General features: G+C 36.7%; 3 protein-coding genes and 1 non-coding gene across 6 annotated transcripts; 2 read left to right on the top strand and 2 right to left on the bottom strand.

Moving 5' to 3' along the window:
- LOC135615199 (uncharacterized) lies at positions 1 to 9,206 on the bottom strand. The gene is made up of 5 exons (XM_065113370.1): positions 9,065 to 9,206; positions 8,750 to 8,965; positions 7,119 to 7,177; positions 2,212 to 2,393; positions 1 to 327 (listed from the first exon to the last, which is right to left on the bottom strand). The coding sequence occupies exons 2-5, from the start codon at positions 8,916 to 8,918 to the stop codon at positions 252 to 254; spliced, it is 486 nt and encodes a 161-aa protein (XP_064969442.1). The 5' UTR covers positions 8,919 to 8,965; positions 9,065 to 9,206; the 3' UTR covers positions 1 to 251.
- Positions 9,207 to 9,209: 3 nt separating this feature from the next.
- On the top strand, positions 9,210 to 15,087 carry LOC135615198 (uncharacterized). Its single transcript, XM_065113369.1, has 7 exons — positions 9,210 to 9,344; positions 10,972 to 11,081; positions 12,172 to 12,321; positions 12,401 to 12,666; positions 13,798 to 13,908; positions 13,999 to 14,040; positions 14,721 to 15,087. The coding sequence occupies exons 1-7, from the start codon at positions 9,242 to 9,244 to the stop codon at positions 14,884 to 14,886; spliced, it is 948 nt and encodes a 315-aa protein (XP_064969441.1). The 5' UTR covers positions 9,210 to 9,241; the 3' UTR covers positions 14,887 to 15,087.
- Positions 15,088 to 19,312: 4,225 nt separating this feature from the next.
- Positions 19,313 to 22,198, top strand: LOC103974043 (putative pentatricopeptide repeat-containing protein At5g59200, chloroplastic). 3 transcript variants are annotated; one of them, XM_065113374.1, is made up of 2 exons: positions 19,313 to 19,561; positions 19,649 to 22,198. In XM_065113374.1, exon 2 carries the CDS (start codon positions 19,700 to 19,702, stop codon positions 21,596 to 21,598), a length of 1,899 nt encoding a protein of 632 aa, XP_064969446.1. In that variant the 5' UTR covers positions 19,313 to 19,561; positions 19,649 to 19,699; the 3' UTR covers positions 21,599 to 22,198. The 3 variants fall into 3 exon arrangements, with proteins under 3 accessions (XP_064969446.1, XP_064969443.1, XP_064969445.1); XM_065113371.1 differs by having other exon boundaries at positions 19,314 to 19,561; positions 19,637 to 22,198; XM_065113373.1 differs by having other exon boundaries at positions 19,314 to 19,561; positions 19,646 to 22,198.
- Positions 22,199 to 25,695: 3,497 nt separating this feature from the next.
- On the bottom strand, positions 25,696 to 25,767 carry TRNAT-UGU (transfer RNA threonine (anticodon UGU)). Its single transcript has one exon. It is a non-coding gene; the product is annotated as a tRNA-Thr (tRNA).

The following is a 25,767-nucleotide window of genomic DNA, read 5'->3' on the forward strand; positions in this document are numbered from 1 at the left end:
TGAACAAAAGCTTCAAAATCTAAAACATTACTCGGTATATTTTCCAATGTCATTCATTCATACTCCAAATAATAAAAAAAAAATAGACAAGAAATCTTATGTGCCTAATTGTTGAAACACACATTTAGATGGTGAATGAAGCATCAATGCCCATCGTAGCAAGTCTGTTAACACCCAAATAGCATGATTACATGTGATATGTATTCAGATAAGATGCATATCTCTGACGTTGTTTAAACAACACCGAACCTTCAGGATGCAGCTACACCATGCTTCACTTTTTCTTTTAGGAACTGTCGAATGTGTTCTCGTTTCCAGTTGTCTATTCTGTTAATCAACGAGGGAAAGAAACAAGATGAGCGATACATGTATCACATGAAAAAGAGAATCCATTTCAGCATAGAATATACAGATTAATCTTCACCACCATTGTGTGCTGATGATAATTTATATAGGTCCTAAAATGGCCATATGTACACCTACCACATAAAACATTATGTAGGGTATATGATAACGTCACAGGGTTAGTTTAAAGTCTTTCAAAGATTAACCGGAGGGCTAAGCAAACCAAGGTTTTAATATCAGTTATCAGTCTGATACCATTTTGTTCCGAATAAATATAAACGGTATTGAGACATCAACATACCAACCTGTGATGCTCAGTATCACTGACAAAAATACTAAAAAGACCTGTATAGCAAGAGATACTGAGTTGTATGGTCCACAACTCCAGTATTTCAAATCATGAAGCAAATTGCCAAGCCTCGAGACATTCTTGTATGAAAAGGAATTTTTCTATCCAAAAGATTAATATAACCTTGGAGTCATGTAGATACTTGTGAAACCACTAATGTATATTTGGACCTATCTATTCAGACTCCGAAAATTATGGCTTGACGAAAATATAAAACAGGAACCAAACTAGAATTTTCAAATGATTGGCAGTTAATCAATGATGATAGGTTTTCTGTCAGATATATGGAAATGCTCTAGATCAACAGGAGGAAAAACAGTTAAGTACACCACTAATCTATTCCCAGAACAAAGATGAAAAGCTTCTTTGAGACTAAGGTAGAGCATTTGTCTCTTCAAAGACATTACTATAAGCATAAAAGAACGCAGTCATTTATTGTCTGCCCTCCTATTCTGACCCTTCTGAAAGTCATCAATGTCTACAGTTGAACAATGCACACAAGCGACAATTCAGAGATCAAACAATACATTCCTTTCCTTTTTTGCAGTTCAAGTACAACAATGACCCAGTGAACACCATCATTGTAGGCAGGTTCTTCTAACTTGATTAAGACTAACTATTATCAGATGATCCCCCTTCAAAGAGACCAAAGTGCATATAGTCTATATGGCTCAAATGACTAAAAGCTTGGCAGAAACAAGGTATGGTGATGTTTAAGATGCCAGTTACAGGTAAAATTATGATCAGGGGAATAGTTCTATAAACATGATTAAATCAATATTCAGAGGCGCTGAAACAAGGACACAAACATACAAAATGGTCATATATTTATAGTTAACACTTAAAGAACAGTGGTGGTCATCATGATATTATTGGATGATAAAAAACAGTTCCATTAATATGGTATGTTGAATACGGAATGCAGAATATAGTGGCAGGAAAGCAAAAGCTAAATGTCACATCTGTGCCATTGGATGCTGCGACTAGTCTGATGAGGCATGGAGCAAACACGTGCCTTGCCAACATGTAATACAGGCACAGGATCAATGCACATGTCAGGAACAAGTAGTACCATACCTATATGTCACATCTGTGCCATTGGATGCTGTGACAAGTCTGATGAGGCATGGGGCAAACACGTGCCTTGCCAACATGTAATACAGGCACAGGATCAATGTGCATGTCAAGAACAAGTAGTACCATACCTAGCATTTCAATGGTCAGGCATCATGGATATGATAACTGGCAATTAAATTCATGAAAGAAAGCATGTGAAACATGTGATGCAACTCAATATACAAGAACAATTTACACCCTAGAACACTTTCATGTTCACCAGTAAAGAATCTCAGAACAGATATAGATAGTGGGGTTACCATCTGCTAATATTGTATAATGTAATAAGTCCATTATCATCATGCACCAGATATATTGATCCGTAGAAGTCAAGCACAACTTCTTAAAAAATATTGAATATGCTATGCACAAAAGACAAAAAGAGCATTCTATGAACTGACCTTATGATTTCCTTTTGATTACCCTCACCATCCAGCATGATAAGTTTTGGAGGAGATGCATAAGCATATTGAACTTTGACATATGGGAATTCATCTTTTTCTTCTTCTATGAATGCTACGACTTCAGGATAGAATACCAATTTCCTCATGCATACTTCCAAAATTACACCGGAGAATGTAACCTGCAAGTGTCAAAGTTGGCCACATTTCAGTTGATTAAAGGAAAAAAAAAAAGATTCCTATTATTTTGTGATGTTTTGCTGATTTTTGGAGAACAAAATGCATAACCACCATTAACTACTAAACAAACCTTGTGCCTATATCACAATTTTTTTTATTAGCACACCAGCTACAAGACCAGTCAGTCTAGATAATATATAGAAGCATGATCGATCTCACCCTAAATCTGCTTCAAAACTATTGTTCATACATTAGATGGGGCGATATTCATGGTGTAATGGTGGCACGATAAACCTATTAGATGAGTTATAGATATACATTGCATAAAAGTTCTAAAGGAAACAACTTTACTACTTTATTGTCTTAGACAAGAATGAATGATGTTAAGATGGAAACAACAGTTGTTCAAAGTTTGCGATAAAACAATTTTTCAATCCCATTTATGAGGTTCGTCTTACCGGTGCATACCGGTGTACCAACCGTTCGACGATATAGTAAGTGCCACTTCATACCAACAAACCATGTGTCAATATGACAAAGCATAATGACAACATGGAAAAATGGCCAAATATGGCTTGAAAAATCCCTAAAAATGAAAAAAAAATTAGATTAGAGTTTTTAAGTTAAAAATAAATATGAATTCAGTATAATTTTAGAAAAAAATCTAAATTAAGAAAGAATAGTAGTACATATCTTTTTCAAGCTTTGAGGAGGAACTTTATGGTAAATTCTGGACCATCCTTTCATTGATATTAAATTATTTACAAAGAAATAATTTAAATTATTAAATTATTTGTTAAACAACTTAAGCTTTAAGATTCAAATGAATCAAGTAATTGATTAATGGATAGACCTGGTTCTATCACAGAAAAAAAAAAGATAGGGACTCTATAAGTGGTTGATCAAGATCCTCAATCCTATGTATCTATATATCAATTTGATATGTTTATCAGACCCAATCCTAAAATTGATCTCATGATAGTATAATGATACACTGTATGCCATTGGTGCATCAATGTGATGATAATCGTAATTTGACCGTCGTGAATCACACGTGTCTAACGCGACTTTTGAGGGAAGTACAATTGTGACATGTATTGGTGCAGAACATGGAAAATGTCAAAACTTTTACTTTTACCATTGATTTGCGCTCCGTATCATAAGATCGATCACCATACTGTTGCTCGGAGAAGAATGACCAACTATCATGTTAAGCTTTATGATCTAAATCTTGAGTGGAATGAATAAAATACTGCTCCTTGATCCATGCACCACACTCAAACTGTAGGACCATCAGCTCCCTAGTGTTGCCGCCATCGTTGGTCGAGGCATTGTTATCCACGTTGCTACCATGTCTCCGGACCGAGCGGGTTGCTGAATGCGATTAAGAAGTTATCTACATACCTTTAATTAGAGAGTTCTTCTAACCTAGGTGTTAATCCTCCCTAATTAGCCTCTAAAGCTTGATACAACCCACAAATCGCAGCTTTATGGAATTCAAGAGAGTGTATATAAGAGAATGAGCGAAATATATAAGTGAAAAAATGATTGAGAGAGTAGCTGAGTTAGAGAGAGTGAAAGAGGAGAGAATGAGGGGGTAGAAAGGATTTGAAAACATTAGATCTAGTTTAAATGGTTAAATGGACCGTTTGAATTCAACAAGTCCCAGCCATTGATCAATATCAATTGAAATCCAACCGCCATTGAATTTCGACTGTTCCGACTAGTACAGACCCCGCATCGAACGATACAAGACCCCTTGTTATATACCGCCCGAAACAAGATAGTCCATGTGTCGATTCCCTATTAGATCGATATGTACCACCCATACCGCTCCGTATAGCTTGGCATGGTGAACCATGTGTACGATTGCCAAGTTTGACCCCCAACCGAAGAGGTTCCATATTCAGATCTTTTAATTATATATGTTATTCAACTTTGCTAAAATGTCTAACACGGAACTAATCCTATTTATCTCTTACTCAAATAAATTTGATTAGTTTAAAGGTTATTTTACATATCATAAATTGTCACAAGGCAACATACTGAATAATTATGATCTAGTTTCCTAGTTTACTCAAGGAAGAATAAAATGTGAAAACAATTTGAAAAAAAATCAAATTATGATTGTGATTGAAGATTTCAGATCCTGATAGAAGATTTTTGTGAAGATTAATCTGTATGAGAATTGAAGTATATCAACCAAGAATATTATCTTCTTCAAAAGGAAGATCAAATCACATATTTGATTTTATTCAATTATAATTTTTCACTTTTGCATTTTCCTTTTCTTTTCTTTCACTTAGCAGGACAAGAATATTGTAATTCAAAAAAAAAATCAGAAATGGATCAATGAAATAAGTTATTTTCCCTACTTAAGTGTGAGTGGAGTGAGACCACATTTGTTTTCCGATGGCATGATTCCAACGTCTATGTGCGAGACATGCGAAGATGAGAGCCCTTAATCTTGGGAGTGTTCTCCTTGAGCCAGAGCAATATGGTATTTATCCATTTCTTTTTCTATTATCTTTCAGTTACTATATTCTATTTCTCTCTTTTATGTTCCTCTATTATCAAAAAAAATATTTTGCTCTCTCATCCTACATCAGATTTGGTATCAGAAATAATGAAGATATTCTATCATCAAGTCGATCTGTATCTCAATTATATGAACTCAGGGCAAGTTCCTGTGTAATGGAAGCGTATAACGTGGAACCAATCTTATCTCTCTTATTCAAATAAATTTGATTAGTTTAGAGATTATTTTTGCATATCATAAGTCGTCACATGGCAACATACTAAATAATTCTGAACTAGTTTCCTACTTTACTTAACATATTCAAATAAATTTGATTGGATTAGAGATTATTTTGCATATCATAAGTCGTCATATAACAACATACTGAATAATTCTGATTTAGTTTCCTACTTCACTCAACGAAGAAGAAAATGTAAAAAGAATTAAAAAAATGATTGAAGATTTCAAATTCTAATAAAAGATTTTGTGAAGATTGATCTCTGCGAAGATAAAAGTATATCAATCCAGAATATTATCTTCTTCGACGAGAAGAACAAATAATATATTCAATTTGATTTAATTGTAAATTTTTCACTTTTACATTTTCCTTTTCTTTTCTTGTACTTAGCCTATAAAAAGTATACATGGGCAAGAACATTGTAATGCAAAAATAAAAATAAAAAATGAATCAATAAAATGAGTTTTTTTTCCACCTTACGTGTGAATGGTGCAAGGCAATATTTGTTTTCCAATAGCATGATTTCATCATTGATACGGGGGGGGGGGGGTAATGCAAAATGGATCTCGAAAGAAAGCCGATAGTAGAAAAGGAACGAACCCACGATAATACTTTAATAAAATTGAAAAAAAGAGCTCACCACCAAGTTTAAAATCATAAAGGGATACAGAAAGTTCACCACCCCAAGGATAATAAATAAGGATACAGAACTGAAAACAAAAGACTCACCACTTAAAGAAGCATCCAAGAGATACAGAGTTTAAGAGAGAACTCCAATAGAGCTTCTGCCAATATCATCAATTTCTAAACCTCCTTTTAACCCCTAAACACCAAAATAAGTACTAGTGCATAAAACAACCCTTCATGCATAGGGAATTACGAAATTAAGTGTTTTACAACTGGTAACCAACTTCTTTAATGTATTCCTTGGTCATGAAGAAAAACACCTTGAAACAGCTGTAACTTTATCTAAGGAATGTGCTCATGAGTTGTCATATTTGAGTGGGCTGAGAAAAAGACTATGAGACAACATTATGGGCTGGTAGAGAATACCATAGCAACAGCTAGGTCCACACGAGTTGATTGTAGCAAATTAGGCGCTCTCGTATCAATCATTCACATGTGAGACGTGTGGAGGTGCAAGTCCTTCATCAGGGGAGTTTTCTCCTTCAACCAAAGACTCGAAGCCAAAGCAAGTTTGGTATCTATTTATTTGTTTTCCTAGTATCTTTCAATTACTATCTTGTATTCCTCTCTTTTTTGTTCCTTTATTATCAAAAAAATATTCTACCACTCTCATCCTACATCACAACCTTTTATTTTTTATTAAAATAAATATCAGATTAAACCAAGATAACTCTTTGTAAACAACCAATAAATTATAAAGCTCCTATTTTATTGGAAAAGGTCACTCAAGATCCATGACATTTTCAACTTCTAGAAGAAATTTTGCTACAGAGAACATATCCAGTATCAGATTGCTAGATTTGTTAATGCAAAGTAACAACGTCAACGCCCGTGAGACAATATGGATGACTCAGTTGCATATCTAGGATAAAAACATCAAGATAACAACATCGAATAGAACCTAAGTCGTCATGTCATCTAACTTACCATGATAGATAGAGCTAATATAATAAAGTTTATCATTCAAAATTAAGTATATAGAATGCACACTATCAGAGCTCCAAGCCTCCTCATCAATCTTGATGACACTTTTTATTATACAACCTAGCATGAAGCTTACTGCACCTAGGCCAGAATGAAAATACAGTGCCTAGCAGATGCAAATCAAGTAGACCATATAACTTTATTGCAACTCGAATCAAATGAGGGAGATTAAATGGTCAAAAGGGAAACAGGAATAAATGCAAACAAAATTTCAATTCCCAGTTGGTGGCAAAAGTTGATGAAACACTAGCCTCATATTTGTAAGGTTTAGAATCAACATGGTTAATTTTTAGTACATACCTTGCTTATGGAATCATTGGAATCCTCTGAGCAGCATTTGCGGCAATCCGATACCAATTCTGCAGTCAAAATCAAACAGAACACTTCACATACTTTCTTTTTAAAGCATCTGACTTCTTATTATTTTTTAATGTGATATTTCAAAACAGAAGTTTTAAATCATCCCAAATACATGTCATCAGCTATACCCATTAGTGTCTTTAGCTGCATAGCAACATTTGATGAATTGCAAAAACCATAAACACAAAGACTTGCAATTTCTTTTGATGTACACGCGGATGAGCGAATGGTTCGCTTGCCAATATTTTTTTATTTCAAGGAAGGAGCAACATATTATAGGAAAACTTTTTCCTGTGCACAAGCTTAAACAAAGGACAAAAACTGTGTTAGGCAGCTAACAGCCAACAAAAAACTTCTGTTAGAATTTATGAACATAGATCTGTCTAAATGACAAGAAAAGAGTCCATGCATCCAACAGCAAATAAATGGGGCCTTACAGTTTCCTGTTGTTAATAATGGTGGTGGGCAATTGTAGGAATAACTACATAAAGCAAGACGTTCACTTAACAGTTCAATGAAGGAAGATATAAGGTTTTAGCTTCCAAAGCCATTTTGTGGGCTGAGCAATGCTGAGAGATATACCTGAACTGATGAGACCATAGCATTAATTGTCATGAATTTTCAAGAATATAGACTATATTGTACTAATTTCAGCGGATAGTGAAACACTAGTGCCATGGTCTACTACCCATGTACCAAGGTTAAACCATATACCCACAGCACTTACTGGATACTAGTACAAGTTTGTTGGTATCACGTTACGATACCATGGTACATGATGGTTTGACCAGGTTCCAGTACCAGTGTTGGACCAAAATTTAAAACCTTGGATAAAACCATAACTGCTCTTCTGTATTGAAACTCTTTCAATTCTCTCTAATGTCAAACTAGTCTCTACTAATTTCTTTCATTCTTCTTAATTCTTTGGGGTTTCAGAAAAAAAAAAATCTAAAAAACAAAATCACTAGAGCAGAGACGTAGTTGCCAAACAATTAAGTAACAACAATGTATGCCCCTAGATGAAGTGTCGACACACAATGAAAAGCACAGCATCCTGATTCCAAACGACTGTTGCTTCCTTGATGTGCACTAAGCTAGATTGTAATAACTTGTGCCAAGACAAATCAAGAAGCACAACCATCCGGACCCCAGGACCCCAACCCCTCTGGCTCCCATGATGTGCGCCATGCCAGTCTATCATAGCTTAAGCCAGGATCAGCACTAAATCAGCAAACATGGCCTCTTTTTAACGCATCATGGGCCCACTAGGTTACATTCGTGCGAGAAGCAACTATTCAAACTAGCCAAGGTTGAACAGCTGATGTGCGTTTCATACGAACTAAGCAACTCAAGAGTACCAAAAGAAAGAAAGAAAAAAATGTCAGAATATAGAAACTATTCATCTCAGGATCGCAGAGGACCCTAGGGTTTGAGATGATCGATGTTTGCGGCATCAAGAATAAGGAAACGGAAAATTGAAAGATGCACACAAATCGGAAGCGCTGCCTCGGATCGTAACTAAGATAGAAGAGAGGGGAGAAGTGACCTAAATTGGGACGAGGAGGATGTACCTTCATCCTTGACGTACTCGGCGAGGGTGTTGCAATCGGAGCAGAGGGCGAGACCCGTGAACCCTAAGTCCTCGCACTCCTTAGCGCCGAGTCGCTCGCCGAGGCCGAGGGCTGCGGCGGCGAGCCAAGTGGCAAGGAGGAAACACGGGGCAAGGGTGGATCGGATCATCTGTCGCTCTGTGAAGTAGACGAACACCTGTTCTCCTTCGCGAAGACCTACAAGGCCAGTTATAACGGGAAAACAAGCGAACTCGTCATAAACTTATAACGTTTCGTTATAAAATTTCATAACAGATGATAACAATTGAAACGTGCGTTATTTCAAGGATTGCAGGAGCCTTGGCAGACTCCCGATATGTCCACGATCGATGTATATGTAGAGTCCGCTCGGCCCCTTCGCGTGGAGCCGCCCCTTCCGTTTACCTCGCAGGCCCCTGTGCGTCTTGGCGCAGGCCCTCGGGTCTTTTCGATCCCCTGCTCGAGCTCTCCCTTATGGAGCTGAGGGACTGCGAGGAGTTGCTCAAGGTGTTGGACTCGTGCCTGTCGCGCATCAAATGGCGCCTGAGACCTTTGGCGAGGCGTCGTCTCGAGACGGGTCCTTTTTTCCCTTTCCCCTTATTTCTTATTTGTTCTATATCGTTTTGGTTGCTTTTCTTCCTGGTCCTTCTAAAGATTGGATTTTTGTGGTGCTGCCCGGTCTGATTTCAGCAGCCTTTTATTATTCTCGGGTCAATTTTTTTTGGTCTGCTGTGAAATATTTGGAATTGATGCTCTTTTCGTCGGTGAGTTTTGGCTGAATGCTAGAGTTCTGATCTTGGAAGCAACGTGAAACGTGGGGAAGGGGGTGGGAGGGAGGGTCACCGAGAGACTAAAGATGGTCGTTCTCTTCAATAATAGTTGATTTAGTGCCTTGTTACTATAATTTTACTGTTCATTATGGGTTAGTGAGTTAAAGGTTCATCCTAGCAGCAATATCCCATCTTTGCCCACTTTCGGGATGCATGTAGCAACTTACAGATGCTAATCTGTTCCGAGTCCACAATTTGGGACTTCGAACTGTAAAATAGCAACACCAATCATGTCCATTTTAGTTGCTTTTTTTTCTCCTTTTTTCAGTCTTTTCCTTCTATTACTTTCCTGGTAATTGTATATGCTTCTGGGTCTAATGTAAAACTCGTGAACCCTCTCCTTTTCTTCCCAGTAATTGTTTGACAGAATGTGTAATACCTTATCTATTGTAAGGTTTGGGTTGAGGAGTCATATTCGTTAAAATTTTTTATTTAGAAATTGTCACTTCAATGAAATAATAGCAACAGTTGTTTCTTTATTGTTTCTAGTTTTCTTATTATACTTATCGTTTATATTTTGTTTCACAGATTTCCTCTCGTATTAGAATACGTATCTTTTGCATATCTGAAAACGATGAGATGTTGTTTCAGCACTTTGATTGCCTTAATGGATCCTAATCAAAGACAAGGCTGCAGTAGAACTTTCAATTATATATTCATGTGCCCTAAAATATTGACATTCCACTGCAACCACAATAAGGTGACCAATGGTGGTCTACATCATTTTGATTGAAGGATCCTTAAGAGCTTTAAATCAGCTCTCACAGTAGAATGATGAAGAGGATCCTTATCATATTCCCATTGTCTTGAGAGTTGAGTTGAGACTATAATTTCATGGTCTACATATCTGTTATTCCTTCCAAGATAGGCAAGCCCAAATAATTCCACGAGCTCTTACATTTACTTGTCCTAAAATCTGAGAACAAAGAAACATATTAGCTGGTTACAAACTATATGTGGGCCATCCATAGATGCATAAATCTAGCTTTTCAGTGAGTAATTGTCATCTGCTACATATATGGATATTGATTTGTTACTAATGGTCATGCATTCCATATGTGCATGCTAAGGAATTTCCAAGGAATCTGCAGGGCATCACTTAGGTCACTGCTTGAGTTGTGCATAACATGACAAATGATCCATCACTTTGCCTCATGATAGCGGCAAGCCACCGGTGGGGTCTGTAGTTACACCAATGCAATCCCAAGGACATATATGCTGAAGTTATAAAAAGAGACAAACTTGCATATGTTTTTCTGAAAAGCATCACTTTTTGTATCATAGCACTTGAAATAAATATGACTCGATCAGTATAAAACAACATATATTTTGTCATCTATCCTGACAAATTATTACTCAAGATTCCATATGCAGATATCCTGGCTTTGTGCACGAGACTGAGACCTGTGGTATTGGTGGACTATGATGGAATTATGCCTAAACTTCAAGAGAATCTATCTGCACTTTTATTTCTTGCTCAGAAGGTCTTGAACTTGGATAATCTCAAATCTTTCTTCTTGTCCCATTATAGTTCATTCTATACATCATACAACCTATCTATTCAGCCCATATGATGTTCTCTTCTGATTCTAATAGTTGTGTCACATCTACATCTCCTTCATTTGGTTTCTAGATGATAACTACAGCATCCTCTTACCTCATTTAGATTCTAAAGGTTTTTTTTTTTGGTTGCACTGGATTAGTCCATAATTGGTTATGTTAATTTTTTGACTGAAATGGTGAGACATGTTTTATCAGATTCCAGCAAGGTTAGACATGTTCTTTCTAGAGACTACATGAATGATGAGAAACTGAATCTTTGTCACTTCCTAAAAAAGTTCTTCATCTAAAATTATGTTTTTAAGGTGTCTACTTCATTGTGTGATCATTAATATTGTGCCAAACAAGCAGATGGTGTACACTGGTTTAGGTAAGAAGAGTGTTGTTGAAACCTTTTTTTGCAATGACAATTGTTTCCATGTGAATTTTTCACCAAAATATTTCGATGATTCATATACTTTTGGTCTCCTTGTTAAATGAAAATGTCAAGTTTCTCAGCAGAAGGAAAACTAATGCTAATGAGTGGCTACTTAGATATCTGTAAATGTGGCTTTCTAGCTATACTGATAAGACAGTGTGATTGATGTTTGTCTTTCTAAGCTTTAGGACTGCCCAAATTACACACTTAACGTGTTTCTTTGACATAATTTTTCAATGGAAAGCCAAACTCTTTCCAATACCTATGAAGAAGCACCACTATGAATTATGCTTGGATGGATCATAATGCATGGAAGTTTTTTCTCCTGCAAGGACCATAAAAAATAGTACTACTAGTTAGTTGATGACACCTGGACGCTATTTATGTAAATTCATACTGCATTGGACTGCTTCTTTATACTAATTACTTGCCAGTCGTAGAACAATGGGAATGGAGCAACTGGGTTGGTTAATATAACTATTAAATTTACAAATATCCCCTTTGATGAATCCATACAACTTTTTAGTTGTGTTGCTTGATCACTCTTTCTTCTTTTGGTTCTGCTCAACTTTTAGATTGTCTTATTTCTATTGCAGGAATCAAATGATTTACAATATTTGAGAATAATGATCTTAGATGACATGGCTTACATCATTCATGTCAAAGAACTTGCTGAGCATGTCTTATCAAGTCTCAGCTCAGAGCAGCAGCTAACTCTTCTGGATCTTGAGCAGTATCCTATGAAGGTTCCTTTTTTTATTTTCCAAAGATTCTGTTACTGTCACTTAGTTATCATTGCCATTATTTGTTATTGTTAACTTGCAGATCCTTTCACCAAGAGAAGAGAATGAAGTTGCATCAGACTTTGTCTTAATCCAAAAGCTACTTTCATCGGCCTTTCCTGTTGAAGTTGAAAAAGGCCACATGCCTAGTGTGCTTACTTCCTTGGGAAAACCAGGAGTGGAGACTTCACATCTAAATGCTGTTGGTCTTGCTAATTTAAGCGGGCATTCTGCTCCTCAACCTGCTGATGTTATTGATCTTAGCAGCTTTCTACAAGATGTAAGGGTCACCTTACCTTCTCTGAACGGGTTAGTTCCACATAAAATCATAGAGAACACTCTTCTATTTTCTACCATATAAGAAGTTACTAGTTGAACAGTTTGGAAAAGCATCAGACTGTCGTTATCACCAAATTCACAATTAACAACAACATTAGGATGGAGCAGGGGTAGTTTCTATCAAATCTATCCCTGTTGCCACTCAAAAGCCCTGCCTTATTCTTGTCTCTTGCCCGGATTAATAAATACAACAACATTCTCGGACTTCAAACTGATGGCATTGGAACTTTTCTGCATTGTCCCAGTATGAATAGCTTATTGGATTACATGCAATATCAAAGGACAGGGATAAAAGTATATTGCCCCAGTTTGGGTCCTGATCGGCTTTTGAAAATTATATCTTGACCTTGCCCATTCATTGGTCGAATTTGGTCAAACCCAGCCCAATTGGGCAATGATCAGGCCAGTGCACTGTCTGATTTTGATATACCATCACCATTCGCATTTTGTGTTCTGAATTATTGTATTCGATTCTTTACCTTATTCCTGTGTTCCTTAGCTTCTAGTTTCACCCTTATTATTCCCCTCATCCAGATTCTTTAAAATTCAGGAGACTTCCACTGTGTGTTCTTTGATGGCATAGCCTAAGTTTGTCCTAATTGTGAACTTCTGTTACAGAGCATCAGTAATGTTTTCTCTTCTAGTGAGAATGATTGGAAATTATACTTATGCTTTTTAACACAATTATTCTTAATATTTACTTAGAAACCTTCTTTGTAGGAAAAACACTTAAATTATCCCAGGATGCCTTTGTGATTTCTGCATAATGACTGGTACAATACATGTAGTCTGATATATCTGAAATGAGCTTTTTCGGTGTCTTATATAAGTCTTAGGGCAGATGCCACTGGGATGGTGCTCACTCCTACTAATTATGAGAGTATGTCTACCGTTACAAGAATCTTCTATTTTCATCCTACATGTGTTGTATCAAACAACTCTTCCGTCTTGTGCATATGCCTTTTCTTCTTCCCAATGTTTATAATCTTCATATACTGCCCAATGTTTATAATCTTCATATACTGCATGACTGAGACTTGTGAACTACATATCCTTATATCTTCTATTTTACAAATCTGCTTGGTCCTGAAATTGCTGCAGGTGGCTTCTTGGTTATCCTGTTACGTATTTGTTCAGCAAGGAGCATGCTGAAAAAGCTTCATACAATCTTTCCACCAAGTCTCTTCGTATATTCAAAATTTTCATTTGCAGGTTTAAATTTAAATTCATATCCTCAAATTACTTTTGGTTCTGGCACCAATTTGCTTTAGTATTTTGCTAACCTTCAATGTCATTTTGCAGAAAAACATCTGGTTCTCAACTCTATGAAAATGAACTAATGAGGTAAGTCTTTTTCTGTTTAAATCTGAAGTCACATTAAAGCGTAGCTAATTAGATAGTCATTCCCTGATATTGCTCATATGGAATTGTTTGCAACAATAGAAGTTGAAGATGCTGCCATTTCTTGAATTTCCTTCTGAATAATTGAGATAGAAAATGGATCTACTTCTTTTGCTGGTATCATAGCTTTTTAATTTTTCATTTTTGTTGATATTACATTTGTCAGTAGAGTAGCAATTCTTGAATCATGCGTTCTATCTCAGTAGTCCATGCAGCTAAAATTTGTGTATATGGTGGTCACAATAGGGGCTTTGGTTTGTACAGTATGGCAGCAGATTAAGGAACCTTGGGTACATAGCTCATGAACATAACCCTTACAAAAGATAATTAGAATCATGATGGATGAGGGGATTACACTTGAGGCAAGCACGTTCTCAAGTGCCTCAGACAGGAAATCATCTTGTGTGCTACTTCTGATCAACTTAGACCGACTGTTAGGTGTTAACTTCACTATCTATAATAGTATCCATCATTTTTTTCGTCTCATGTCTTAACTGCTTACCTCTCAAATCAATAAAAGATTTGATAAAATTCTGTTTGTGTATCCAGAAATTTTCATAGCTAATTCATTATGTGGCATCGTTTGTTTCTATTATTCTGATGACGGTTGCATATTCAACCAGTTTTACGGTGCCCTGCGATATGAGTCAGAGACTGGATAAAGAGCCATGGATCGAAGCATTTCTCGTTCGGTTGTCAGAAAAACTTAGAAGATGCGAGCAGATCTGGGCGTCAATGCGGTTGGAGATGGAGGTAAAGGAAAGCCATCAGCAGTCAGTAGTTCTGTAGAATTGATCACATGTCTGTTGCTCTTTCAAGGAGTTGCATGGCTTCAAATACTCACCGGTGAGGGGAGTGATTACTCTAGATGCATTGCAAATTTTGGTATTTTATGCAGTTGACAACTATATATTCTGATAGTAAACAACATCGTCTAGAATATTGTATCTGTTCGTATAGATGTCGAATGAGTTCATCATGATTGCCCTACGCCATAAAGAACGTGACTGTCAAACTCATATCTTGTTTTCGGGAGGATATTGTAGTTTTTGGAAAAGATATATTCCAGTGGTTAACGTCGAAAGATCAAAGGTCTGGAAAAAAAAATGATCAAACAATTGCCTGGAAAGGCCACGGTGTGTACTATCTTATTTATACGATTAATTGGGAAAAAAGTGAGCTTGGCAGCCTTCTTTCTCTGGCTATGCCGTTATGATTGAATAACGATTTTACTACAACTATTATTCATATTTCTTGAGCATTTGCTTCCTTCCTCCTTTTCCATTTAAAAAAACGTGAGGAGACGTACTATTAGTTAAAAAGTGTTGTACATAGTCATAAGATAAGGAGTTTGAGTGTATTTATATATATATATATATATATATATATATATATATATATATTTATGTATGTATGTATGTATGTATATATGTATGTATGTATGTATAAAGAATTTTTTTCCATTTGGTTTTTTCCGAAAACATGCTCACTAATTTTTAAATGTTCCTCCTTTTCCTTTGCTTGTATTGTAGTTGTCACCACCCGTCCTTCTCCCTTTCTACTCTCAGGCTCACTTTCTTCTCCTCTTTCTTTCTCTTATCCTTTTCGAGTAATGCACGTTCATATTTAATTTTCCTAATAATCAAAATATTTTTAATAAAATTATAAAAATATGATGCTTATCTTTTGACTATATTTGACTTCAATTTTTAAGAACTGAATTAACTTTTTTTAATAAACTAAATCATAATTATTTAATTTGATTTAATTAAATTCTAGATTGCTCATTAATTTTTTTCAAATTACCCTTATCTCCTCCACCCCTCCACCTCCTCGTCTCCTCGTTGCCTTCCTTCTCCTCACCCTCCGCCTTGGTTTTCTCCTTATCCTCCTTCCACTCCACCTCATCTTCCTCTCCCACCACCTCCTCGCCTCCTTATTGGCTTCCTTCTCACCCTCCTTAGTTTTCTCCTCATCCTCCTCCAACTCCACCTTCTCTTCCTCTCCCACCACCTCCTCGCCTCCTTATTGGCTTCCTTCTCACCCTCCTTAGTTTTCTCCTCATCCTCCTCCAACTCCACCTTCTCTTCCTCTCCCTCCCCCTCTCTCTCATCCACCTCCCTCACCCCGTCATTCTTCTTCGTCTCCTCCACCTCCTCATCCTTCCATCTCTTTTTTCTTCTACTCTTCCCCTCATTCTCTTTTGGATTCATTATTCTCCTCCTCATAGTTTATTTAGATTAGTTATTATATTCGAGTTACACTCATTAATTAAACATATTAAAAAAAAATTTAATTTCTGTATAAAAATATTATAAAATTTTAAGTTATCCTAAAAAATATATTAATTTTTATATAAAAATCATCTTAAATTATCTAAAAAAGTCATCAATCATTCACATAATATACTAAAAAATATATTAATTTTTATATAAAATATTTTTAATCCATCATAAATTAGAAATATGTCTCAATAGTTTTGGAGAAGCTTGGATTAGTTTGGTGAAAATTAACTCAAGTTATAATCGATTATAGATTCAATAAAACTATTTCCTCAAATAAATGGTGGTATTGCCCACCAAGCAGTGTGTCACCCATATGTCCAATGGTGCATTGCTCAAGATTAGTGGTATTATATAGATTTACAATATTTCTTACCTAGGGGCTAATACCCTATTTAAAAATTATAATCATCCTAAATTTATAAAAAAAATAATATAAAAAATCTTATATAATTACCCTAAACTCATAAGAAATAAAAAAATATTATTATATATCTTGTTATGATGTTCTAGCTTTTTGGAGAAGTTTGAATTGGTTTGATAAAAATTAACTCAAATTATGCTTGAGTTATATTTGATCATACATTCAATATAAAAATATTTTATTTTAAAATTAATCATTCTAAATTCATATAAAAATAAAAAAAAAATAATATTAAATATTTTAGCATCTCACCTTACTAGTTCCGGAAAAGTTTGGTAAAAATTGAAAGAGTTAACACTCGATCATAAATTCAATATGAAAATATCATATTTTAAAAATTAATCATCCTAAATTTATACAAAAATTAAAAAGTGATACTAAACCACACCATTTTTCTGAGTTTGCTCTATTACTCAACACTTAATCCTAGTACTCGGAGAAATATAATGACTTCCCCTTTAAGAAAAGCTATAAGATTGTCTGTCTTATGTGGCTCTGACATCAGTATCTTGTTCTATTATATTTATATTTATAACGATAGCTCTGACATCAGTTGGTGATTATAGTTCTAGGCAGTTGATGAACCAGCTTGAGAGGCTTTGATTTTCTTGAGTTCTATGGTTGAAAGTGAAATGTTCCTCCTATAAGGTGGAACTTTGGAAGCAATACAACCTCGTGGTCGTACATTGATTTTATATCAAATTTAACAAGTTTTAAATTGGAAATTTATCACAAACAATGAAAAGGTAATAATGCACAGTATTATTTCTAGCAGTTGTATCATTTTCATGAGTAGACTGATGTTAAAGCTCATGTTGAAAGGTGTTAAAAGTTGCACACACTGATGCAAGTAAGATTGAGCAAAATATATTCAATGATTTTATAACAAAAAGTAGAGTTAGCTAGTCATAAAGCATAGCAAATGGACCAGCATGAATAATTTCTAGATTGAGTCATAGCCCTAAAGACCCGATGTTCGAGGTACTTTACAGGTTTGCAATTCTCAAACTCTTGTCTGTCCTGATTTAGTTCTAGCAGTTTGACATCATCGAGTGATGCAGGCTTTCCTCATTGACTGGTTGCCAGAGGTAGAAAAGTCACTGCATAATACAACATTGAACTTTACTGTGTCTGCTTTTCCATAATCAGTTCCTTTAAAGATGTCTTCTAAAATTGATCGACTCTGGTGCAGTATGTGCTTTAAGATGCATTTGTTTTATACATTTTGATTGCCATGCCATGAAACATAGGTGAGTAGCTTATTCTTGTTCCATGTAGTCCTTTTGCATTAGTTGTGTAGTCGAAAATACTGGAAATCCAATAGTTTCGGCAGTCTGATCTACCATTTTCCAGTGTGGGGAACTTATTGTTGATGACAAGTAGAAATTAATTTATCAGGCTTCATCATCTAATAGAATAAGTTGAGAAAAAGTTCTCGAGGGAGTATGTCCAAGGTTATAAATAAATGCATAAATTAGACAAGATGAGTGGGATTAGTGATGCAATTGGATAGAAGACCGAAGAATATTTCCTATGTAATAGTTGGGATATCATGCCTTGATAAATGGTTACTGAAACATTGTACGTAACGATTTATATTCTTCATTGATCAGTTCCTTCTCTCTGTAATTTGTTTTAAAAAAAATGAGTACAAATTGCACTTGAGTGATGTGTAAATTCTATTCATATGTTGATATACGTTATATGGTTCTTTTCTGCTGGATCTATTGTTGCAAACTTTGGGAATAGATGGTACTAAAGACTATGCAAACATTGACCATGTCTTCTTACCTTTATTCATAGCAATTATAATCTCGAATTGTAACTGAACTCAAGATAGCTTTTTCTTGTTGCAATATACCATGGTAGATGATGCATAGTCCCAATTGATAGATAACCAATGCCTAAATTAAATCATTTTCTGTATTTAATCTTAAATATTGATAGAAATTAGGCGAAGAAGATAGAAAAGATAGAAATTGTAGAAGAAACTATGAAATGTATAAGATATAATTGCCTAATACATTTTGATAGTGAGTTCTTGACAGTCATTTATACACACTCAGTAGGAAGGTTATATACATTCAGCATAGAGGATTTTTCTCAACTGGTGAGAGATTTCCTCAAATGCCTTAAGGAAATCTTATCTGCTTCTCAACTGCTGAGAGATTTCCTCAACTGCTTTGAGGAAATCTTATCTGCTTATCAAATATAACTGTGATTGAACTTAATGTTTTTAAGATGTATCATTTCAGATTGCCAAAATCACCGATGGAGGAGTGACTGACTATCTCTCAGCCATGGGGGATTCTCTGCCTTGCAAAACCCAAGTAAGGGTGCTGAGGGATCATGGCAGTTGAACTGCCTGCCGAGCTTGGGAAGCAAACTTTAGAGGCCCATAAACTAATGGAGTAGAATTGCTCTTCTTCAGGACATCATTGTATTAGTTCAAGCTTGTCTATAGGAGAATAACATTCTTTGGGAAATACATTTTCAATACTCATGGCTACTTTAGCTTACCAACTTGAACTCGGATGGATAGGTTATGATTGCCTCAAGTTTGGTTTTCCTCCACATCGTCCGTGGTTAAAAATGTTATCAGATTGTTGCGTCTCTTATACCTATTCTCGTGGTTGCTCTCAGTCTCTGCTAATGCCACGCCTCCGCTCCTGTAACTCAACCAAGAGATGCTACTGCCAGTTGCTTGTTTCGCAGTATTTGCCTGTTCTGGTGTCTCTTCGTTCACTCAGTTGTGGTGGTGAGGGCCTCTGTATCTTTTCCTTCAATATTTTGCTTTTCTTTCTCTTGCAGCCCTAACATCTTTCAATTGAAGCTTCTTAAGAAGCTTTACAAGCGTAATTTGCTCCATTGCATCCATCCACTCACAAGGCCCACGATGCTTCTTTCCACGCGACAACTTGCCGTTCCCTTCCCTCCAAATTTGAGTTCAAGAAGCCATGCTTCCAAGAAAAAGAGTCACGGGGCGAACCAGCTCATCCCCCTCCTGCAGAGCTGCAAATCCATCGGCCAAATCCCGCAGCTCCACGCCCTGGTCATCAAGGCCGGCCAGGACCGGAATCCCCTGGTGCTCTTCAAGATGCTTCGTCTTTGCTCCAAGCTCAGTTCCATGGACTACGCCTTGCAAGTCTTCGAGACGATCCTCGATCCGGATGTCTATCACTATACCGCCCTTTTGGAGGGGCACGTCGCACTCGCCTCGCCTCGCAGTGCCATCGAGCTTTACTTCCGAATGGTCGGCGAGCAGATCCGACCTGATGCCGTCGTGATCGCTTATGTTCTGAAAGCCTGTGCGTCGGTGTCGGCTCTTCCCGACGGCAGACAGGTTCACTGTCAGGTTCTTAAGCTGGATCTCGGTCGTGAACGGCCCATTAAGATGAGATTGATGGAGCTGTATGCCAGGTGCGCGCTATTCGAGGACGCGAAACTGGTGTTTGGTGAAATGCCCGGGAGGGATGCTGTTGCTGCAACCATCTTGGTCTCTAGTCTCTCCGATCATGGTTTGCTGGAGGAGGCACGGGCGGTGTTCGATAGCGTCCTAGATAAGGATGCTGTATGCTGGACTGCAATGATCGATGGGTATGTCCGGAATGGGCTGGCGAATGCGGCGTTGGATTTGTTCAGAGAGATGCAGAGGGAGTGCGTCCGACCCAACGAATTCACTGTCGTTTGCATCTTATCGGCTTGTTCTCAGTTGGGAGCACTGGAGCTGGGAAGATGGGTTCATTCGTACGTGGGAAAGAACAATGTTAGGTTGAACGCTTTCGTGGGTTCTGCACTCGTCGACATGTATGCGAAATGTGGAAGCCTGGAGGAAGCACTTGTGGTGTTTGCTGAAATGGAAGAGAAGGATGTAGTGACATACAATTCGATGATTGCTGGCCTAGCAATGCATGGAAGGAGCAACGAAGCAGTAAAGGTTTACGAGCAAATGGTCAGAGACGGTGTGAGACCAACACAGCTAACATTTGTCGGTGTTCTGAATGCTTGCAGCCACAGCGGGCTTGTGGATGTGGGGTTCGAGGTCTTCGAATCTATGGCCAAGGACTATGAGTTAGAACCACGGATCGAACATTATGGCTGTGTGGTGGACCTTCTTGCCCGCGTCGGACGTCTAGAGGAAGCATACGAGTTTGCCAAAGGGATGAGAGTCGAGCCTGATCATGTTATATGGAGTGCTTTGCTCAGTGCTTGTAAGATCCATGGCCACCTCAGCCTAGGCAAAAAGGTAGCTCAGATTCTGATCGATAGTGAAGCTGCTGACTCTGGAACCTTTGTTCTCCTCTCCAACGTCTACTCGTCGTTCGGGAAATGGAAAGAGGCTGCAAGGATCAGGGCGAATATGAGAGGAAAGGGAATACTGAAAGAACCAGGGTGTAGCTCCATTCAAGTAGATAACGAGATCCATGAGTTCCTACTGGGGGACATTCGACACCCTCGGCGGAAAGAGATCTACACGAAGCTAGAGGATTTGAACGGTGTGCTGAGGCAAGAAGGATTTGTCCCAGCCAACGATGTTGTGTTGCAAGACATAGAGGAGGAAGAGAAGGAATGGGCTTTGGCTATCCACAGTGAGAGGCTGGCGATATGCTTCGGGTTGATCGCGACCGAGCCAGGTACGACACTGCGAATTATGAAGAACCTCAGAGTGTGCAGTGACTGCCATTCCATGATTAAGATCATTGCAAAGGTAACAGGGAGGAGGATCGTGGTGAGGGACAGGAACCGGTTCCACCATTTTGAAGATGGATCCTGTTCTTGTGGGGATTACTGGTGAACACAAGTCAGCTGTACTTGTTTTTGTTGATCTCACGGCGAGAAGGAACGGATTAGTGAAGAAATGAACTCAAAATTCTTGTGCCTTTTTCAAAGGACTCTTGAAGCTTACGGAGCAACGCATTAACGGAAGAAATTAAGCTGTGGTGGCTGACTGCTTGAGAAGAATTAGAGGTCAAACAGTATGCTTCTGAATTCTGTGGCCGATGATACTGTTCAAGCTGTACTACAACTTCTACAGAGAGTCGTTTGACAAAGATTTATTATATATCAAAAGGAACCGGATACCAGTTGGCCGTTATGGGGACTATAAAGTTATGAACCGTACGGTAAGACACTGCATTGGAGAGCATGATTTAGACCATGTCACTCGAGAAGAACACTGGCCTCATATAATGAGGTTAGCAACGTTTAGCCCTCTGAGTCATTGCTTATTCCTCTAACGCAAAATCAATGAAGGAAAAAAGTAAATAGACGTTTGTAGTCATTCTCATCAAACTTCATCAACTTGATATTTCAGTAAGGATTTGTATTCAATATTGTGTATAGTTTAGACTGTGACCGATAGACAAATGCCCTTTTAACATTGATGTCCTTTCAACACTTGAAATATATTAAATTGTTGCAGTGATGTTGATGGGAAAAGAACTTTAGTTTTCTGTAATAGCAGAACATAGAGAGAAGCATAGGGACATGCCCAACATCCCCACAACAGTCTTAACTGGTCGACAGCTCAAACATGCAGCGAGTAGATGAATTTACCTTCCAGTGTTTCCACAAGATTACCAGAGTGACAAGAAAAGTTAATTTTCTAACCCAGCCTCCACGCCAATATGCGAACTGACATTTTCTTATTATGTCCCCTCCAACACCATGAGCCTTCGCGCCATTGTTGCCCCTCTCACCCCCATTGATGATCTGGCCAAGTTACAGCATTCTTTTAAACCGTGTTGAGCTTTCAACCAAACCATCCTACAGCCACTATGCTTCAAGTCGCTTTGCCCTCCCTATCTATCAATTTTTAACTGTCAGTTGAGCACTCCATCAAGGGAGGGGTGAGTCCTCGCATCGTGTAAGGCTGCCCTCTTATACAACCAACCTGAGTGACTTACTTGGGTTTGAATCATGGAACCAGTCTCTTTACTTGCAGTATTAATTAAGATGGGCCTTCCTCAAATCCAGTTGCCGGACTTGAGCATTCTGTCCCCTCACGTATTGGCAACTTTTTTGATAATAATGGTGATATAATCTTTTAATTGGTTTGAATCATTTTTTGATAATATTCTTTGCCTGTAGTGCTTCAGGTAAAAGAAGGGGTGAGGGGAAGTTATAATATAATAATGACCACTTTTCTTTCTCAACAAGATATTTAAACTTTTTGATAATAGTAAAAACTTTGTATTTTTTGTCTCATAAAATAAACCCAAGTTATATGTGTGTAATCATCAATGAAATATCTATTATCTGCATGAGAAAGAGTCTTCTTGGGTTTGCAAATATATCTGCATGCACTAGTTATAAAATTTTTCTTGCTTTAGGGAATTGTTAAATTGCCTTTGATGCTTTCCAAGTATATATATCCTTCACAAATGCCTTACTTTTCTTCCTAGTCCTTCCACCATAAAGATAAAGAAACTAAAGGCTATCAAAATTCAAGTGACTAAACCTCTTGTGTCACAACCATGAATCATTCATCACATTTGCTATCCTACCAATATCATTTATATATTTGAGATTGGAAAGCTCCTCCTATTCACTATTATTACTTGTGTCAATATTTGTCTTCTATCTTTTTTTTTTTTTTTGAATCAAAGATGGTACATATATCACCTTCAAAATATAGAAAATACTCATTATCCATAAGTTGTCCAGCACTCAATAGGTTTTGAGCTATAAATAATACATTATGAAAATTTTTAACTCCTATTTTTTGTTTGAACATCAATTGTGCTCTTTCCTTTCATTTCTATAAGTGTACCATTGTTCATTCTAATTTTATATTGAAATGAGGTGTTATGTCAGGAAATTAAAAAAAAAAATCTTCTTTTTACTCTCATGTGATTAGTACAAGCACTATCAACATACACCTTCTGTTCTTGAACACTTTAACATGCATTATATAAGTTCACCTCATATTCTTTTTCTTATGAAAAGTTTGTTTGTTGATTTGTGTTGAAATAGCAATCTTTGTGGTCGTGACAAAACTTGTTGCACTTGTAGTATTGTGTCCTGTCTTTGTGATAGTAATTCTTCTTCTCTTCATGGTTAGTTCTGTTGTATATTTCTCATCCTCTTTATGATCTTTTGCTGAAATTTTTTTTATCATAGTTTGTTATTCATGCTTTCTTAATGAACTTGTACCTCTTTCTTTTCGTCTTGATTGGCTTCCCTTCCACCTCTTTCTTTGTGATTGGTTGTTTGATTTCTTTTCGCTATTCTCGGAAGCAATATTAAGTTCAGATTGAAATGCATTTTCCATATCCAATCAATACTTGTTCATATCCTTCCTTTCAAAGAACATATAAGTTGCTTAACACAACAATATAGAAGAATTCTTTTGTTCTTCAATAATCATCATAGTGGCTATCAAACGTTTTTGGGCTAATGATTATAATCTTCTCCAAAACTCTCTTGTCATTGATATCTTCACTATAAGTCTTTATTTGTTGATCAACTTCTCTCCTTTATTTTTAAGTTCTTTTTCTTCTTAGCGTTTGAAGTTTGCTTTCATATCTGCTTGAAATTCTTCGTACAAAAAATCTCATGCATCCTTTGCTTTTGTAGCCCTTATGATCATCGGGATAATTGCATTTGAAATACTTTATTGAATATTTTTAGGAATTTTTTTTTATCTAATCGTTTGATCTCCTATCATTCATTCATTATTCCTATAATATCATAATCATCATAACAATTCTTAACCAAAGCTCATACATCAAGTGAAAGAAACAAAACAGAAATCATAATTTTCACTATTAAAAATTGAAATACTTACATGTCGTAGGGTTGAGATTTAAATCGCTACCACTTGTGATGATTGATTTTTGAAAATTACAACTCGTGGCTCCAAGAATGATCAAAACAGGATTGACTCTCATATCAATCATATCATACATATCATGGAGATTATGATATTTGTATGACTGACTGATATTAGATTTAATCTCAAAGAGAAAGAAAAGAAGAAAAGAGATACATAATCATTCAATTCCTTCTCATTACAAACTAGAAAATTAGTCTAGAAAATTTAAATCTTCACAATCCCAATATCAACAGCTTCGATCTTTCATGTGATCTTCTGGTTTCTGTCTAATTTATCTCGTTTTGCTTCTTCGATCGAAAGCTGTTGTTCGCTGCTGTCTCGTCTCGTGAGCACTCCACAGAAAGTGGATTTGCATCCGCTGTGGGTCAGATCATAGGAAACCGATGCTTGAAATAAGTAGTAATCCTCATCGAATTATTGTCAACTTGGGACAGGTGGGATTAGAGATGATCCAACAACATCTATCAGATGTGTGATGCTCTTTCATTGTATGTCGATAGGAATGAAACATATGTGGAACATTGGTTCTCGTTGATCGATGGATGATGGCTGGCTCTTTCATGTCTTTCTCGGTAACGTCGTATTACTTACAAGGAAGTTTGCCAACCAATATGAATCACATCGAAAGGTATATTACATTTTTAGTACGTCATGGAAGGTTAACGTTGCAGCGTCGGTGGCATTGGCATGAAATAGCATGGACTGGAATGGAATGGAATGGAATGGAATGGGTGCTCAAAGTTACATACATACATGGAATGCAGTTGTTGAGTATGGATGCTGCAGCCACATGACATGCGTTCTTCTTAATCTTGGCTGTGAATATTTTAAATTAATGATTCAGACTAATTATTTGGGTAAACTAATTATTAAATTATTAAATTATTACATTATTAAATTATTAAATTATTAGTTTGTTTGAAAAATAATCCTGTAAAATAAGACAATTTATTAAACGATGTTCTAATTGGAAAACTTTACATTATTGATTAATTGTTAAATTATTAAAATATTAGTTTGTTTTAAAATTAATCACGTAAAATAAGACAATTTATTGCCCTCACGCAGGATCGAACTACGGACCTTCAGTTTACAAGACTGACGCTCTACCACTGAGCTATAAGGGC

The sequence above is a fragment of the Musa acuminata genome, chromosome BXJ2-6 (genome assembly GCF_036884655.1).
Source record: "Musa acuminata AAA Group cultivar baxijiao chromosome BXJ2-6, Cavendish_Baxijiao_AAA, whole genome shotgun sequence".
Lineage (NCBI taxonomy): Eukaryota > Viridiplantae > Streptophyta > Magnoliopsida > Zingiberales > Musaceae > Musa > Musa acuminata.